The 15,365-nt window shown below is 51.4% G+C and overlaps 1 protein-coding gene across 10 annotated transcripts in view; it reads right to left on the bottom strand.

Moving 5' to 3' along the window:
* Nucleotides 1-1,048: 1,048 nt before the first annotated feature.
* TNS3 (tensin 3) overlaps nucleotides 1,049-15,365 on the bottom strand; it is a 233,158-nt gene continuing 218,841 nt past the window's right edge. For all 10 annotated transcript variants that reach the window (XM_061198352.1, XM_061198346.1, XM_061198351.1 and 7 more), the window contains 4 exons: nucleotides 7,780-7,948; nucleotides 5,509-5,577; nucleotides 5,380-5,406; nucleotides 1,049-3,816 (listed from right to left, as the gene is read on the bottom strand). In XM_061198352.1, coding sequence (XP_061054335.1) covers nucleotides 3,672-3,816; nucleotides 5,380-5,406; nucleotides 5,509-5,577; nucleotides 7,780-7,948 — 410 coding nt within the window. In that variant the 3' untranslated portion in view covers nucleotides 1,049-3,671. The remainder of the gene's footprint in view (nucleotides 3,817-5,379; nucleotides 5,407-5,508; nucleotides 5,578-7,779; nucleotides 7,949-15,365) is intronic.

Genomic DNA, 15,365 nt, shown 5'->3' with positions numbered 1-15,365 from the left:
CACTGGTCAAGGGTCCAGGGCCCAGTGGGAACCTTTTGTTGGACAAGACTCAACCCACCTCCGCCTGCCCTCCCTTCCACTATTGGCATCAACCCCGGGGCCACTGCAGGCCCGCCTTCACAGCAGAGTCTCCTGGTAGAGCAGAAAGCGAAGCCTGCACAGGCTCACCCTGCCGCGAGGAAACTGAGTTTGGGGGAGGGAGCCAGCTCCTATCTGTCCATGACCAAAATGGACCCAGGTTCTGCTTTCCTGAGCTGGAACAGAAGCAGCCATGGGGGTTAAGCCACGTGGATGGTCAAGCCTAAGCCCTGAGCCACATCTGTGCCACAGCCTGCAGTGGGAGAGGAAGGCAAGGCTGGGTATGACCCAGTGTGTGTGAAGCTCTGGGGCTTGGCTATGATGATGCAGACTTGGGCCAAGGCATGTCCAGTGGCCACCTGGCATCCTGCTACGATAGTTGCTCCAGGCCTTAGGATGCAGAGGAAACGAGGGCAGCAGAGTCCTGTGTCCATCACCAAACAAGGGAGGGAGGTCAACCTCGGGAGGGGGCCCAGACCTGAGAGGGCAGAAAGCCAGCACAGCGGGGCTTCACCTGGTCGGGGGACGAACCCCGCTAGCCCAGGAGAGCGGCAGGGCGGCGCTGGGACTGTCACCAGCATCTGTTGAAAAAACAGGTGAACCCACCACACATTTTATATTCAGGTTCAGCACCCAACTCGGTACACACCTGGGAAGTCCCATCAGAGGCTGATCTACACTGGAAGCTTCCTCCTACAGCTACTGGAACAGGGGCTTTCTACCAACATCAAAAAGGTAACGGCTCCTATGATCAATACCACACATTATTGTTACATTCTTAGAATCTCTGAATACAGTTTTCAAAAGTCTCTGGGCAGAAATCAAACTATAATCCACTGATCCATAAACAATCCCCTTCAAACTCCCAAATACACACACAGGCACACCCAGACACGCACACACGTGTCCACACCCGCACATGCCGTCTGGGGGCTTCCCATTCAATACGACAAACAAATGCTTGCCTCACTGAGGCTTACCAAGTTTATACTTTTATTATACTCTGAATAGAGATGATATTTAAAGAGCAAAGAAAATGACTATACAAAGGATTTATAGAACATTCATTTACATACGGGATATATTCTTTACAATATAAGAAAAGTAAAAATATCCACTACTAGGTAAGGCAGATAAGGAGACACGATGAGGTCTTTGATGCCGAGGATACACACGGAGACCCTTAAATGCGGTGTGACTTAACACAGTTATAGGTTAACACTGGAGGAATACAGCATAGGTTAATGAGCAGGTAAACAGGCCCTGGCTAGGACACCTGTGGGGTGCAGTCCTCGTGCATGCCCCAGGACAGTACCCCTGTGCCCACGGGCACCCCAGAAGCCAGATGCCTGGGGATGTTCCTTCCCCACCTGCCCCAGAGTCAGTGTTGGCGGTGGGGCTGCCTGAGGTCTGAGCACGAAGTTCATGGACTCGTCTTGTTCCATTTCATGCATATGTAACACACTGTCGTACCAGCTCCTCAGAAGACAGGGAATTGGCTTCCTTTCGTTCTACCTCAGAGGGAGCCATTTGCTGGGAGGACACCTGCTGATGCCCTTGACTACTGAGAGTAAACGTCTCAGCTGCCAGTCAGTTTAAAACGCAAATGTCGTGGCTTGCATGCTCTGGACGAGGACGGCCTCTGTGATTGGGGTCGTCGATGTCTCTCAGCCCCGCACCCCTCTCTTGCTCCGATTTCTACAGGAGCCCTCTCATCCTTCGTCAGAAGGATAAGGGACCTGGCCTGCGGTCCCTGGGTCAAATCTGGGGACAAGCATCTCAGGAGGAGGCCCCTCTGGGGGACAGCACAAACCTCCGCTCCCCTTGGCTGAGTTCTGGCTGTGAATGAAAAACGGAAATGCTAGACATCCCCAACCCCGGGTACCAAGGCATCAGGCCTCTGGAAGATGCCGGCACATTCTTCCTGCATCAGGGAAGAGGGTCCACGAGGACCAAGGCAAACATTTGGCACAGAAATGAGGCACTTGTGTTGGTGCATCAATAGGAGCTAAACAGTGGACTCACCCACCTGCTTTCACACACACACTCACACTCATACACACGTACGATGCCCACTGCGATTCGGCCAATCCCACCTCTGCTGTCGCTGAGTCTGTCTCTGCCCCACTGGAAAACAGAGAATCCACAAAGCACACTTCCAAACGCCAGTGTGGTGACCACCACAGTGATTCCTGGTGCTTGATCTGGGAAGCGGAGGACACGGGCAGTTCACAGGGGATGGAGAGCCATGGTGCAAGTGTCTTGGGTGATGGGGAAGGAGAGCGGGGCCTCTTGCTCTGGGATCTTGCAGGACCATTGGCTTCTTCTCCCAAACCTCTGACCACTGACGGATTCAGGTGGACAGACCACGGCTCTGCAATATGCATATCAGCGTAAGGAGCACAGCTGATTAGGTGGCTAAGGTGATGCAGAAGAGCCGAAAAACAGCGTGGGAGGACTGAGACTCCTCCTCCCGGTGCTCGGGAGCCAGGACACACGGATCCCAACAGGAGCCAACAGGCGGGGTGGAGACAGACAAGTGCTCCCTCAGGTCCGTGGTCCTCGGGATGATCTCTCCCAGGCCCCCGGATGGCCGAGAACAGCGATGTGGAGGAGGGCCGAGTCTCCAAGTAAGCATGTCCCACCCCTCAGGACCTTCCCCCACCCAGCAAGGATGTATCCACAGCCTGGAAATGACACATGGATGGTCAAGCATTCGGGAAGGCTGCTTGAGGCAAAGCCAGCTTTCCGCAGCCGCCCGCAGGCAACGACGGCCCACGGAGCGGCCAGCAAAGTCCGCAGCACCCGTCTTGGTGCATCCGACACGGGGACAGATGCTCCTCCCACAGCCCCGGCTCGGCAGGCGGCAGCATTTGGACACCAGTACAGCACAGCAATGGCAAACTGTTATCATAAATAACTTGGCATTAAGTAAAATATAAATTACATGGAAATGGGGTTTTACTCCTGTCTTCTCACTTTCCCCTCTCACGGGCCAGGGTGCCATTCAGACGAGGTATGTGAGCAGGGGTGGGGAGCCGTCCCCACGCTCAGACTCTGGCCTCACAATGACCGCATGACCTCCCTCGTCCTCCCCGCCCATCACGTCGTCCCCTTGTCCGTGATGCCCCAGTGCCCTGGGAGAGCCTGACCCGCATGAACCTTCATCCAACATGCATCCCCTTCTCAGGTTAATCGGCACCTCCGTCGTGGGAGGACAGCGGCCCTGAGGTGCCCGCTGGACAGAAGCCCTCTGACATGGCAGTGGCAAGGCACCGCCGGTCACTCAGGGCCACTGAGGAGCGGGCGGGCTCCCCTCCTTCCCACAAACACCAGAGTTCGAGGAACACGGGTCCCCACGTCTCCTGGCATGGTCCTTTCCTGCATGGGGACCGGGCGGGCACACCCGACGCCCAACTTCCTCCACCTGGAAAGCACTGGGCTACAGAAACGCGTCCGTGAGCAGTGGCTCTCAGCTAAGGCCAGCTGGTGGCAAGGTTGTTTGTCTGTAAGGTTGGAGGAGCCCCTTTCCCTCCTGGGCCTGGAACATCAGGGTCACATAGGCCCTTCTGGAGTCTCCAGGCTGTGGGGGCTCAAATCTTCTTAGGGGAGCCGATCATGACCTTGGACACGAAGTTGACGATGGCGCTGGCCGGCTGCTCGGGGTCATGCTCTGCAAACAGGTGGCACACGTTGTCTGTGGCGCTGCCCTGCTTCCGGGCCACAAATCCAAAGACTCTGCAAAAGGAAAGCCGGGTCAGAGTGCCAGCCGCGTCCTGTCCACACCACAGGATACAAACCTCCGCCTCCTGTCGCACCGCCGCCACCTCTAACCTCTGCTCCTCCAAAATCTCAGGGGCCGAGTCCCCTGCCGGACACCTCCAGACGCAGGTTTGTGTCCTCTCCGCCTCACAGACCCTGCAGGGAGGATGCTGTGCCCAGACCTCACAAGGGAGGAACCTGAGGGGCAGGACCAAGGAGTGCCGGTCACGGGTCTGGGACCTGAACCAAAGCCGCTGCTCCAACCAGGCCAGAACCCTCCAGGTCTGCCAGCTCCTGAGCTCCACTCCCGAGTCTCTGGTGGAGAGGACCCTGGCTCTACCTCAGGAGCTGCCTACTCCCTGCTCACACCATCAGAGCAGACGGGCGCACAAAACTCCAGGTGCCAGCACCCCAGCCTCGGCTCCTGGGGTGCTGGGGGCTCTCCCTGGATGCCCACGATCCCACCCACTGAGGCCAGAGGATGGGAGGTTAAAAACACGCCAGGGGCTCCCTTCTCGGGCCTCATACCCCTGAGTTACAAACTACGTGCAGGTGAGGAAACTGTTTAAAAGCACAGAACAATCTAATATTTTTCTTAGAAGAACTGAAGCCTTTATCTGAATAAGCTTTCAGGAGCCGCAAACTTAACACAATAACTACCATTATCCAAATCCAAATCCCTGGACTTGGATAATGGTAGTTATCCCTTATCTAAGGTCTTTCTTCTTCTCAGAACGATGAAGAATTTTTCTGTATGAGCTGAGTGGTTTCCACACCACGGGAGGGACTGGCTGACGGCACTCATGTGACCCCCCTTGGGGCCCCACACTCCACACGGCTGGGATCGCCGTGGGCCCTGTGAGCCAGAGCCGGGCAGCCTGGGGGCACCCCCCCCCGGGGGGGGGCTCCTACCACTTTATCAGATGCCAAGACAAGCGGCAAACGTGAAATTGGAATCCTAGGATTGGACCCCTGCAGTTAGACATTTGTGGTAATCAAATTTAGGTGACGCAGAGGACGCCCACCTGTGGGAACGCAGACAACTCTGGAGGGTTCCGAGGCCGTGTGGCCACCGCAGAGCCTGGGCCAGGGCAGAACCGTGCTCCCTCTGGTCTGGGAAACAGTGACGCCCCCTGCACTCACGCAGCCCTCCCTTCCAACACCCCGGCCCCAGCGCTGCTGCAGACTGTACCCCTCCTCAATGGCCAGAAACGCTGTGCAATCTCTTCACGCTATTTAGTCCATATTTTATGGGTCATATGTAAGTATTGCTCATTCAGAGGAGAGCAAGCAGAAAAGTTAACCCTTCGCAGGCCCTTTCTGCATAAAGAGAACACTTCCATTTTTGTTTAACGCCAAACGCACTAACACAACATTGTAAATCTATATACTCCAATAAAAAATTTTCTAAAAAGGCCAAACCCAAACCCAAACCCATCGGCATTATTCAGTCATTTTCCTCTTTGGAAATCTGGGGCAGAATTCAGCTTTGGAGGTGAGCGTCTACTAAGAAAGAATGTAGACAGGCTGGCAACGTACCTTGAGCAAGGGCCGTCTGTGATCCACCTTGCAAATTACAGAATAAGAAAAGAGTCGTGTTAATTTCTTCATTAACTTAAAAAGCAAAGGAAGCACATGCATTGCTTAGTACAGATACAGACGTCTTACTTCCTGTCTTGTGGATCCAACGCACAGAAGATCACGCTGCTCACGGGGTAGTGCCTCCGAAAGAAGAGCCTGCGGGCACACGGGCGAGGGAGAGCCCATTACTGGGGTTCTGCTGTGACAATGCTGCCCTGGGCAGACCCCCATGAGGAGGTTCGGGGGGGCAGAAGCCTATTTTATGCTTTTACTGGTGGTCTGGAGAGAAGAGCAGAGTGTACGTTTGTGAGAAATCAGCAGACCTACGAAGCTGGGCAGAGTGGTTCCGGGAAAAGTCGGCACTAGGAAAGGAGCGCGTCTCGGGGTGAAGGGAAGCACCTTGCAGAGTGAAATGGAGAAACTGCCAGCCGTGTGGAGGACGGGATCAAACTGAGTAAGGCCCAACCTTCCTGCCCTCATCCCAGGAAAACACCAACGGTCTACAGCCCTAGCAGCTGCCTGTGAAGAGGGCATCTGGTACAGACCACCACTCTCCCAGGACAGGAGCCAAGTCAGCCCCAACGAGGCATCTGACGGCATGTGGTAAACTGTCAAGGGTTGTGCACGTGAAACCCACTGGGAGGTGCTACTAACGCCGGGCCAGCACAGCCGCTGGGGGACCCACCAGAGGACTCCTCTGTCCTCGGTCCCGGCTCCTGTCACTTGTCCTTTGTTTCACTGCCAGCCCTCCCCGCTCCTCTGAGCATGGCCTGCCCTGTGTGCCCCACTCCAGCTGGGCAAGCGCCCTCTCCTCTTGGGGGAGGTGGTATCCCCAGAGGCTGGTGGCTTTGATCTGGGCAAGGAGAAAGCTCATCAGGAGAAGGAAAGAAAGAGGCCAGCGTAGGGGAAAGGCACAGGCAGAGCCGGGCATCTTTCAGCGGGGGCACTGAGGACACAGCCTCTTTTGCCCAGCATCAGCCAGGCTGAATGCGCGTTCCGTCTCCTGCAACACGGAAGATCCTGAGTGCCATGGGAACCCCCATGGTTTTATAAGGACACAGGGAAACTAGAGATACAGAAAAAGCACACAGGTAGCAGGAGAAAATAGAGAGGCTGTGAAGGAAGGAGCCGTGCTTTCTTGCCCGACCCTGTGTCCACGCTTCAGCCGAGCCGTACCGGCACCTGCCCGTGGATATCTCATTCGAGTCACTGACATCCCAAGACGGTTACCTCAGTGCAGCCTGAGAGGTGAGGAAACCGAGTGCATGGCATGAGGAACGTGCCACGGTGGCCCGTCGGGTAAAGTGCGGGGGGCAAGGACCCCAATCTGAGCGGCAGAACCCACGCTCCACCTGGCACTCCACACCCGCTTCATCCTGAGAGCAGTGGGCAGGGAGCTCTGGTTCAGGGACCCTCCCAAGCCCGGGACTAGCTCTGGAGCAGGGGCCGTGCCAGGAAGAGGTCCAGGGTGCTGGGGTGAGCACTGCCCCACCGGCTGGTGTGGGGACTGGCCACCTGCCCCTTGAAGCTCCAGCCATCACTCTGCTTTTAGGGCCGCTGACCTGGCTTCCTCGTTAATCACAGCAGGCTGTTTCCATAACAAATAAATAATAACTGCCTCTGAAATGCCTTGGATCCTGAGGTCAAAGTCTCTGCTCGTGGGAGGAACATGCTTGCCATGGTTCCGTCCACGCGCCTGACCCTGCTCTGTGCTCACCTGGAAACTGAAACAGCATCTACTGTCTAGATGTTCAAATGTTGTTAACTAAGATATAACAATATACAATATCTAGATAATAGTTAATAATTAACATTAATTATTCTTATATACTATATTATTATTATATAATAATTAACATTATCTAGATACTGAAATAATACCTATCAAGGTCACACTCTCACCTGAAATGGGATGACCAACTGTTAGAATGGGATGACCAACGATACAGAAGCAAAGATGAGTGGATTCTATCATAGTCTCTGAGTGTTTTTACAGAAATGACAAAAGATTTTTGCATTTGCAAATTACACACACACACACACACACACACACGTGTGTGTGTGTGTGTGTGTGTAAGAGATACTCAAAGATCCATGTATCTTTTTAAAAATTTTACTGACTTCTAAAAAAACAGCATTTGGGCCTAATGTCAATAGTTTATATGTGTCTCTGGGGACATACAGGACATCAGGGCCAAGCACAGAGTGACTGGATCATTGATTCGTTCCGGGACCGCTGAGCTTTGCCGGGGTGACCACCGCACGTCCAGAGGCCTGGGCAGAGCTGGTGGAAGGTCTCACCCCAGGTGGGGTCAGAAGCCCCGCCCGCCCCACAGCCCGGCCGCCAGGCACACTCACTTCCTCTGGTTGTCCGTCAGGGTGATGCCCTGGGCTGACACCTTGAAATGCACGACCGTGGACAAAGGAGGCGGCTCTTGGACCAGGGTGATGCTCAGGGCCTTCTGGATGGCTTGGTGGCCCGTGAGGGACTCCATCTCCACGGAGTTCAGGTACCACACGTTGCAAGCTGGAAGACGCAGGGGGAAGCGGCGTTAACGCGTCTGCCAGACACGAGGGCCCCGGGGTTTATGAACAACATGCACATATGTGTGGCCAGGTATGTCTGAGGCAAACGCCCTTTACCCCTAATTCCAAAGGTGTGGAGTGACCCAGAGACGCACACGCCCCGAGGCCAATGTGGAGACTAACACCCTGTCCCGCCCCCCCCCCAAACACACAACCCCCCCCCCCCCCGCACTGGAACCAAGGAAACTCCTCCCACTGGCCCAGGATGCGTTTCCACCCCTGCGGCATTATTTACACCTGGTGTCCCAAGGGTGGGCTGGAGGCACCTCCTCAGTCTCAGTGTGGGTCTGAGTGGGACAAGAACCCAACCACACCTGCAGTTCCAAGGAAACGTCCCCAGAGGGGAGCCTGCAGCCTGGAACACCAAATATCCACCCTGCACGGAGTTCTGAAAGCAGCAGGCATCCAGAAAGAGCTGCTGAGAACGAATGACTAGCAGTGACTCAGAACACAGTCTGCGTGCAAAGAGCTGGGATGGCTTGTCCTATCCACATGCTGCCAAGGGGGCTGGGGGTTTGTCCACCACCATCTCCCCTTGGGGGAAGCAAACAGCTGAGTGTGAACGAGACTTTGTAAACAGACTGATGGCCCTTTGAGCCTGGATCCCTGCAGCTCAAGCAGAAGCTAACGTGGGACTTCGAGGCGTGTGACATCTGTGTGACTGTGGGACATTCAGACTCTCCCTCAAGTTCAGTCCTGCAGGAGCTGTGGCTTTGCCTGGCCACCCACCAAGGACGTGTCCCCCCAGGAACAGAGCCGCTCTTGTTCCCCGCTCTGCCGGATGCAGCCTCTGCAAGTGAGTGGGGGCTGTCTTAACTCCATCTCTAAAGGCCTCTAGATTTTCACTAAACAGAAAAGAAAAAGCTTCCCCTCGACTGGAGCAATAAGACGAGCGCTGTGCCCTCGCCTGCACCATTTTCCTTGGCAAAGTCTCCCAGAGGCCCAGCCTCGGACCGGCTCCACCTCCACCCCGACTTCTGAGACTCAGCAGCACTCACACCTCTTGGCAGGTGTGCTGCCACAGGCCCACGAAGGTGGGTTAAGAAGAACGGAAATAACGTACAATGTCCCTGGTGTCAAGATGCAGGGCCGCTTATGAGCTGCTAGCCCTCGGTTCTCTCCACGGCCAAGGCGACAACCCACAGCTACTTTTTAAGAAGGTGAGAAGGTTTGAGGATTCGGAAACTTCCACTTCAGTGAACACACGATGATGGAGAAAGAAAGCAAGGCCTGGGGTTCGTGTAACAAATTCATCAGAAAAACGAGGCCCCTCCCTTTACCCTGGATGGGGGCGTCAGAAGCGGGCAGGCCGGAGCCCCGCTGACCTGAGCCGGGAACAGCTACAATCCTTTGATTTGCCGGAAGAGGCCTGAGCGGAAAGGCTGAGTCTTGAGGGAAGGTGGGAGATACCAGAGAACCGCCCAAGAAGCAAGCAGCCCCAAAGACGGGCGACGGTATCTTCTGGAGTGTCACTTCACAGCTCCCCACGCGCCCAGGAGAAAGATCGAAACGTGCTGGAAACGCCAGACTTCCCCAAACGCATGTTAACTGAGAGTTTCATCCCAGACACCAACTTCCCTCTATAAAGTTTACTGAACAAGTCACTTCTACTCTCTGAAAAAGAGCTTCGTATTTCACTCCTGTAATTATTAAAATGACATTGTGCCATTAAGCAAAATCTTCGAAGAAGTTCCCAAACACAGCGGTTTTCATTTCTCCGAGCTCCACCTAACGTGGCTCATTCATTAGGACACTTAACGCTGTGTCAGGCCTCGACTGAACATCTGAGACAGACTATCTCATCGCATCTGCACCAGGGTCCTACGAGGAAGATCCTGTTATCATCCCCAATTTACAGATGAGGAAACTGAAGTGTAGAGAAATACGCCAGAAGCCTGGCAACTCCCCAGGGGCTTGCTGTGATACCCAGCCTTCGTGCTGGCTCCTGCAGTGCTGAGGGAGGACCACCGGGTACCAGGCGCCAGGTAGAGAACACGGGCTCAGGAAGAAATTTCGCGTAACATTCCTGAGGATGAGATGTAATTTTTTTTTTTTTTTTTTTGAGCTGTGAATTTTACTTCGAGACATTCCTCAGCCATAATGATGCCCGTCAGCAACCCCGTGTGATTGTCCTGACAGAGTGGCATCTTTTAAGCCGCTGTCGCTCCTGCACATTTTGAGAGGCAGGGAGAAATCAGAGAGCCCTCCCTGAACGGCTGAGTTGCTGTGGCCACTGCTGCCCTCTCCGCGCCCTCTTGTTCCAGCCGGCGGCACTGCCCCATCGGAGGGCGCCGGGCAATGAGACATTCCAGGGAACTGCAGGGCCGGAGGCTGACCTGCACTTCAGCTCCTGTCTGAACTTGAGGGGTCTACTTGTGTCGTCTTGGGAAAGAGAGTGAGTTGGCAAAAGTCTTTAAAATGGCAGTTGCCCAAAGCTTTGATGAAATCAGGTGCTTTTATGAAATGCTCACGTCACCCAGGACAGCCTTTCTGGAAGATGATTCGGCATCATTCATCAGGAGGGTCAGAAGACCTGCCTGCACTCGGTAACCTGGAGGTCCCGCTCCGAGAGGCCCGAGACAGGAAATATTCCATAACCAGCTGAGACAGCTAACCTAGAGGTGAAGATATTTGAGCCCCATACTCATTTGGTGGGAAGTTAGTTGGAAACAAACTATGTCCAAAAGGAGGGGAATGGTTAAATCAGCCCCTCAATGGAATACCAACTAACCAGCAAATGGTAATCACGAACCCTGTATAGCAACATGGAAAAATGTTAGCGGTTTCTGGGAAAAGCAGAATAAAACTCTCTGTGCCATGATGAGACCTATACAATAAAAGGCGTGTGTGCCTACGAACAGTTGGAGGTGTGCCTGGGAAATTTAAGGTGGTTTGATTTTAGGACGGTGACTATTCTGCCTTTGATTTCATTAGTATTACTATAATAATGATACTCATGCAGTTACAAAAGAGAAAAAAGAAAATTCTGATCTAGTCACAGTGAAATCCCAGAAAATTGTTGTCCCTCCTCGGAACAGAGAGGGGAGCCCTCCCTTCTCCCGAGCACGTCTCGGGCAGCTCTGCTGAGCACAGGCCAGCCCCTTCCCTCCCCAGCAGAGGACAGGTGGGCCTGCTGTGCTTGCCCCCCGGGGCCTGGCCCAACACGTCCAATTCCACCTGAGGGTGAGTAGCTGTGGTGTGACGCTGAACGGGAAAGCGCCCGGCAAACCCGCGGCGGGAAGCAGAAGTGTTAAGGTCCCAGGTTCTCGCCCAGTCCTACCACTGCCAGAGATTCAGGGTCTGAAGGCCACAATCCAGAACTCAGAGAAAGGAAGTCATGCAGGAAGGTAGCCTTCCAAGTGCTGTCTGTGGTACTGAGAAGTTAGAAGCACGCTAACTGGGCAACTGTAAGGGGTGGAATCAGCCGGTGGACGGTTCCTCGGCCACTGAAAGTGAGACCTAGGCTGTGTTTGCAAAAAACATGGGTAAACCCCTTATGCTAAGGGGGAAAAGGAAAACAGTCAGTGGTTGTACCTGGGTGACAGGTCTGTGAGGAATTCATTTCTCCCTTGCTTTTCTGTGTCTTCCTTTTGTTTTTTTAAACTGGAAACATTCCTATTACTTTTATAAAGAAAACATCCTTTATACAGTACGGTACGTTAAAGACACAGCCCTAACGTTTATGGGATATCGGGTGGGGTTCTCGTGCCAGGGCTTTCAGCTGCATTTCACGGCTTCAACAGAACCAATTAAGAGCTGACACTAAAAACGTAAACAGCAATCCTTTTAGAAACTGGAGCAACTCATAACGGCCTCGGTATCAGACGAAAAGGGATTAAACTGAAGAGAACTGAAAGTCTGTGCCGCTTGCTGGGAGCTGCCCAACTCTGCAGACACCCCTGCGTGTCAGCTTCTCCCCTCCACGCGGAGGAAACGGGCCAGGGAATCTCGAGGAGTCCTTGCAGGGCCAGGGGTCTGGGATTCTAAGTGAATTCAGACAACAAATGAAACTTAGTTTAAGGGGAAGAAGAACCACTCAGTTTCCTTAAGGTGATCAGAGACCGGACAGCCTGATCACCTTCCCACCACGGTCACTCTGCACTTTTTTAACCAACAGCTAGGACCCAGAACTCTGCAGCATCCTCCCTCTTCCAGCTGCGTATCTGTGTCCTGACTCGATTCCTTGCCTTGTCAGCCGTGAAGGTAGCTGGATGGAAATGTAAACCTTTTGATGCGTTTTAGAAACAAGAGATTTTAAAAGGACAAAAGCTCAAGGCAGTCATAATTTAACCCCCATACGTAAATGCCCAACCAGATGATTAAATAAGACCTCCAGCTTCTGCGTGAAGTCCTGTCCCTGGGAGGCTCACCCTTTCAAAAAGCAAAGCATTCAGAGTTACTGATACGCGCCATAGATTATTTGAAAAGACGATAGAGTGTAACTAAAAATTATAAGCCAGAGCAGAAGAAAAAGCTTTAATATCTAAAAATAAAGGCTATCACAGTTCCTTATTATGATCAACTAATTCATTGATTCATTTACTAATTCAACATGTATTGGGAAAATGTTAGGTAACAATGAAGCTTAAGGAGAAACATGAAATGCTGCTTGTGATGAGATGATAATGAACCAAAGTGCAGAACCCAGAGGCGTATGTGCCCCAGTGCTAACTGCCTGGGGTGGGTGAGCAGGGCTGTAACGCTAAGACACCAGGTGGTGCCCCGATGGAGGCCCAGGCTCTGCCAGCCTCGCAGGGCACGTACTCTGGCAGGGTTTGCTGCCATCATTCTGGAGCACTTTTCTTGAATGAGGTTGATACATGAGTTGCAATTTAAAAATCATTAATGACATGTTTTTAAAATTTTAAATACATGTTTCAAAAGGTGCAGTTGAAACAAACATGTCAATCGGAGCAGACCTGATTTCACAGCCCACCTCCAAGGTCAAGTGCGTGGGTGAGCAGTTCACCAGCAAGGCCTGCAGCAAAGTCCAGCATGTTCCCCGCAACTTTGCTGGGACCCAGAGACACGGGGAAAAAGCTGCTGCTTTAACGTAAGGTAGCAATGAGCCCTAGTGGGCTCCAGGGACCCCCTGAAACAACCCGGGGGCTGTGAGCTCATGGTCTTCGGCCTGGGGACGCTGCCACACAAAGCTGCCGTGGGACAAGCCCTTTCAATCGTGTCTACATAGGAAAAGGATGAGGCCACCGCACAGCAAAGGCCACTCGTCTTGGGCCAATAAAAGTGTTTTTACACAAAAGCAGAGCGGCAGGAACACAGCCACAGCTTACGTGACCACGTTACAGTTCCCAAGGCATTTTCAACATCCTATTCATCTGGTCCTGCAGCCACTGTGTCGGGGAGAGATTATTATGATTATGTTGAGGTCCGCACGGCTAAGTGACCTGCCGGAGGTTGAGCCCCAAGTGGCAGGGCCTAGACTGGAACCCAGACTGGATACAGGCAGATGCTTCCTTTTGAGGCTTCATGTTCTAGCACGCTTGCTATTTTGGACAAACTCCTGTCACCTTTGTTCTGGCCACGGATAACTTATCCTTTAAGGATAGTCTATGAAGAGTTCAACACTAAAAAAAAATTCCTTTTGAAAACGGAGAGATTTTACTTTAGCTGGGTAATAGAGTCAGTGATGTATAGTTGTACAGAGAAAAACTGCACAGACGAAAAATGCAAATTGTACAGAGGATGCAACAAGAAAATACCGGTATCTGCATATTCCTTCATTACGGAGTCACAGCTATAAAGTACTCTACAGACATGAGGCACAGATAGAAGTATTTCTAGTCAATCCTCCCACAGACTCAGAGACTCCCTCTCCAACATTTCTGAGAGTAAATGTCTACCTTGAATGAAAGACCTCCAGTGGGGGAACTCAAGGTTTGGAGTGGGTCAGTGGGCCCCATAATTCTCTCCAGCTGTGTCCCTCCCTCACAGCCACACACCCACAAGAGCCCTGTGGTCTCTGGCTCGTCCACAACCCTCTTAAGCTGGGGTCACTAGGACTGCATCTAAGGCTGCAAAAGTGACCTGGCCTGAAACTAATAAGCTATTACAGCAAGGCTGCAGGATACAAAGTGAATACACAAGTCAATCACTTCCCTATATAACAGCAGAGAACAAGTGGAATTTGTAGTTAAAAACACAATCCCATTTATATTAGCACCCCCAAAATGAAATACTTAGGTATGAATCTAATACAACATGTATAAGATCTATATGAGGAAAACTACAAAACTCCCACTAATAAAATCAAAGAAGTAAATAAACTAAATATTCCACATTCATGAATAGGAAGACTCAATATATAATTATGATGTCAGTTCTTCCCAACTTGATCTGTAGATTCAATGAAATCTCAATCCAAATTCCAGCAACTTACTTTGTGGATATCAACAAACTAACTCTAAAGTTTATATGGAGAGCGAAAGACCCAGGGCAGCCAACACAATATTGAAGGAGAAGAACCAAGTCAGAAGACTGATACTACTTGACTTCAAGACTTACTGTAAAGTGACAGTAATCAAGACAGTGTGGTATTGGTGAAATAATAGACAAATAGATGAATGGAACAGAATAGAAAGCCCAGAAATAAACCCATATAAATAGTCAATTGATCTTTGACAAAGGAACAAAGGAGATACAGTATTGCAGAAATAGTCTTTTCCACAAATGGTGCTAGAACAACTGGACATCCACATGTGAAAAAAACTAGACACAGACCTTAAACCCGTCACAAAAATTAACTCAAAATAGAATGGATATAAATGTAAAATGCAAAACTATAAAACTCTTAGGAAAAAATTTAGATGACCTTGGGTTTGGTGATAACTTTTTAGATACAATACAAAAGACATGATCCATGAAAGGAAGTATTGATAAACTGGATTTCATTAAAATAAAAAATCTTTTGCTCTGAGAGACACTGTCAGGAGAATGAGAAGACAAGCCACATCCTGGGAGAAAGTATTTGCAAAAGACAAATGTCACAAAGAAGTGTTATCCAAAATATACAAAGACCTCTTAAAATTTAACAAGAAGAAAACAAACAACCCTATTGAAAAATGGACAACCTTAACAGACACCTTACCAAAGAAGATACGCATATGGCAAACAAGCACATGAAAAGATGCTCCACGTCATATGTCATCAGGAAAATGCAAATTAAAACAACAAGATACCACTAAACACCTATTTTGAATGGCCAAAATCCAGAACACTGACAGCACCAACTGCTGGTAGGATGTGGAACAGCAGGAAGTCTCATGCATTGCTGGTGGGAATGCAAAATGGTGCATCCACTTTGGAAGACAGTTTGATGGTTTCTTACAAAATAAACATAC

This window comes from Eubalaena glacialis, chromosome 8 (assembly GCF_028564815.1).
Source record: "Eubalaena glacialis isolate mEubGla1 chromosome 8, mEubGla1.1.hap2.+ XY, whole genome shotgun sequence".
NCBI lineage: Eukaryota > Metazoa > Chordata > Mammalia > Artiodactyla > Balaenidae > Eubalaena > Eubalaena glacialis.
The sequence above is the reverse complement of the archived record's forward strand: the minus strand, read 5'-3'. Positions and strand labels throughout refer to the sequence as shown.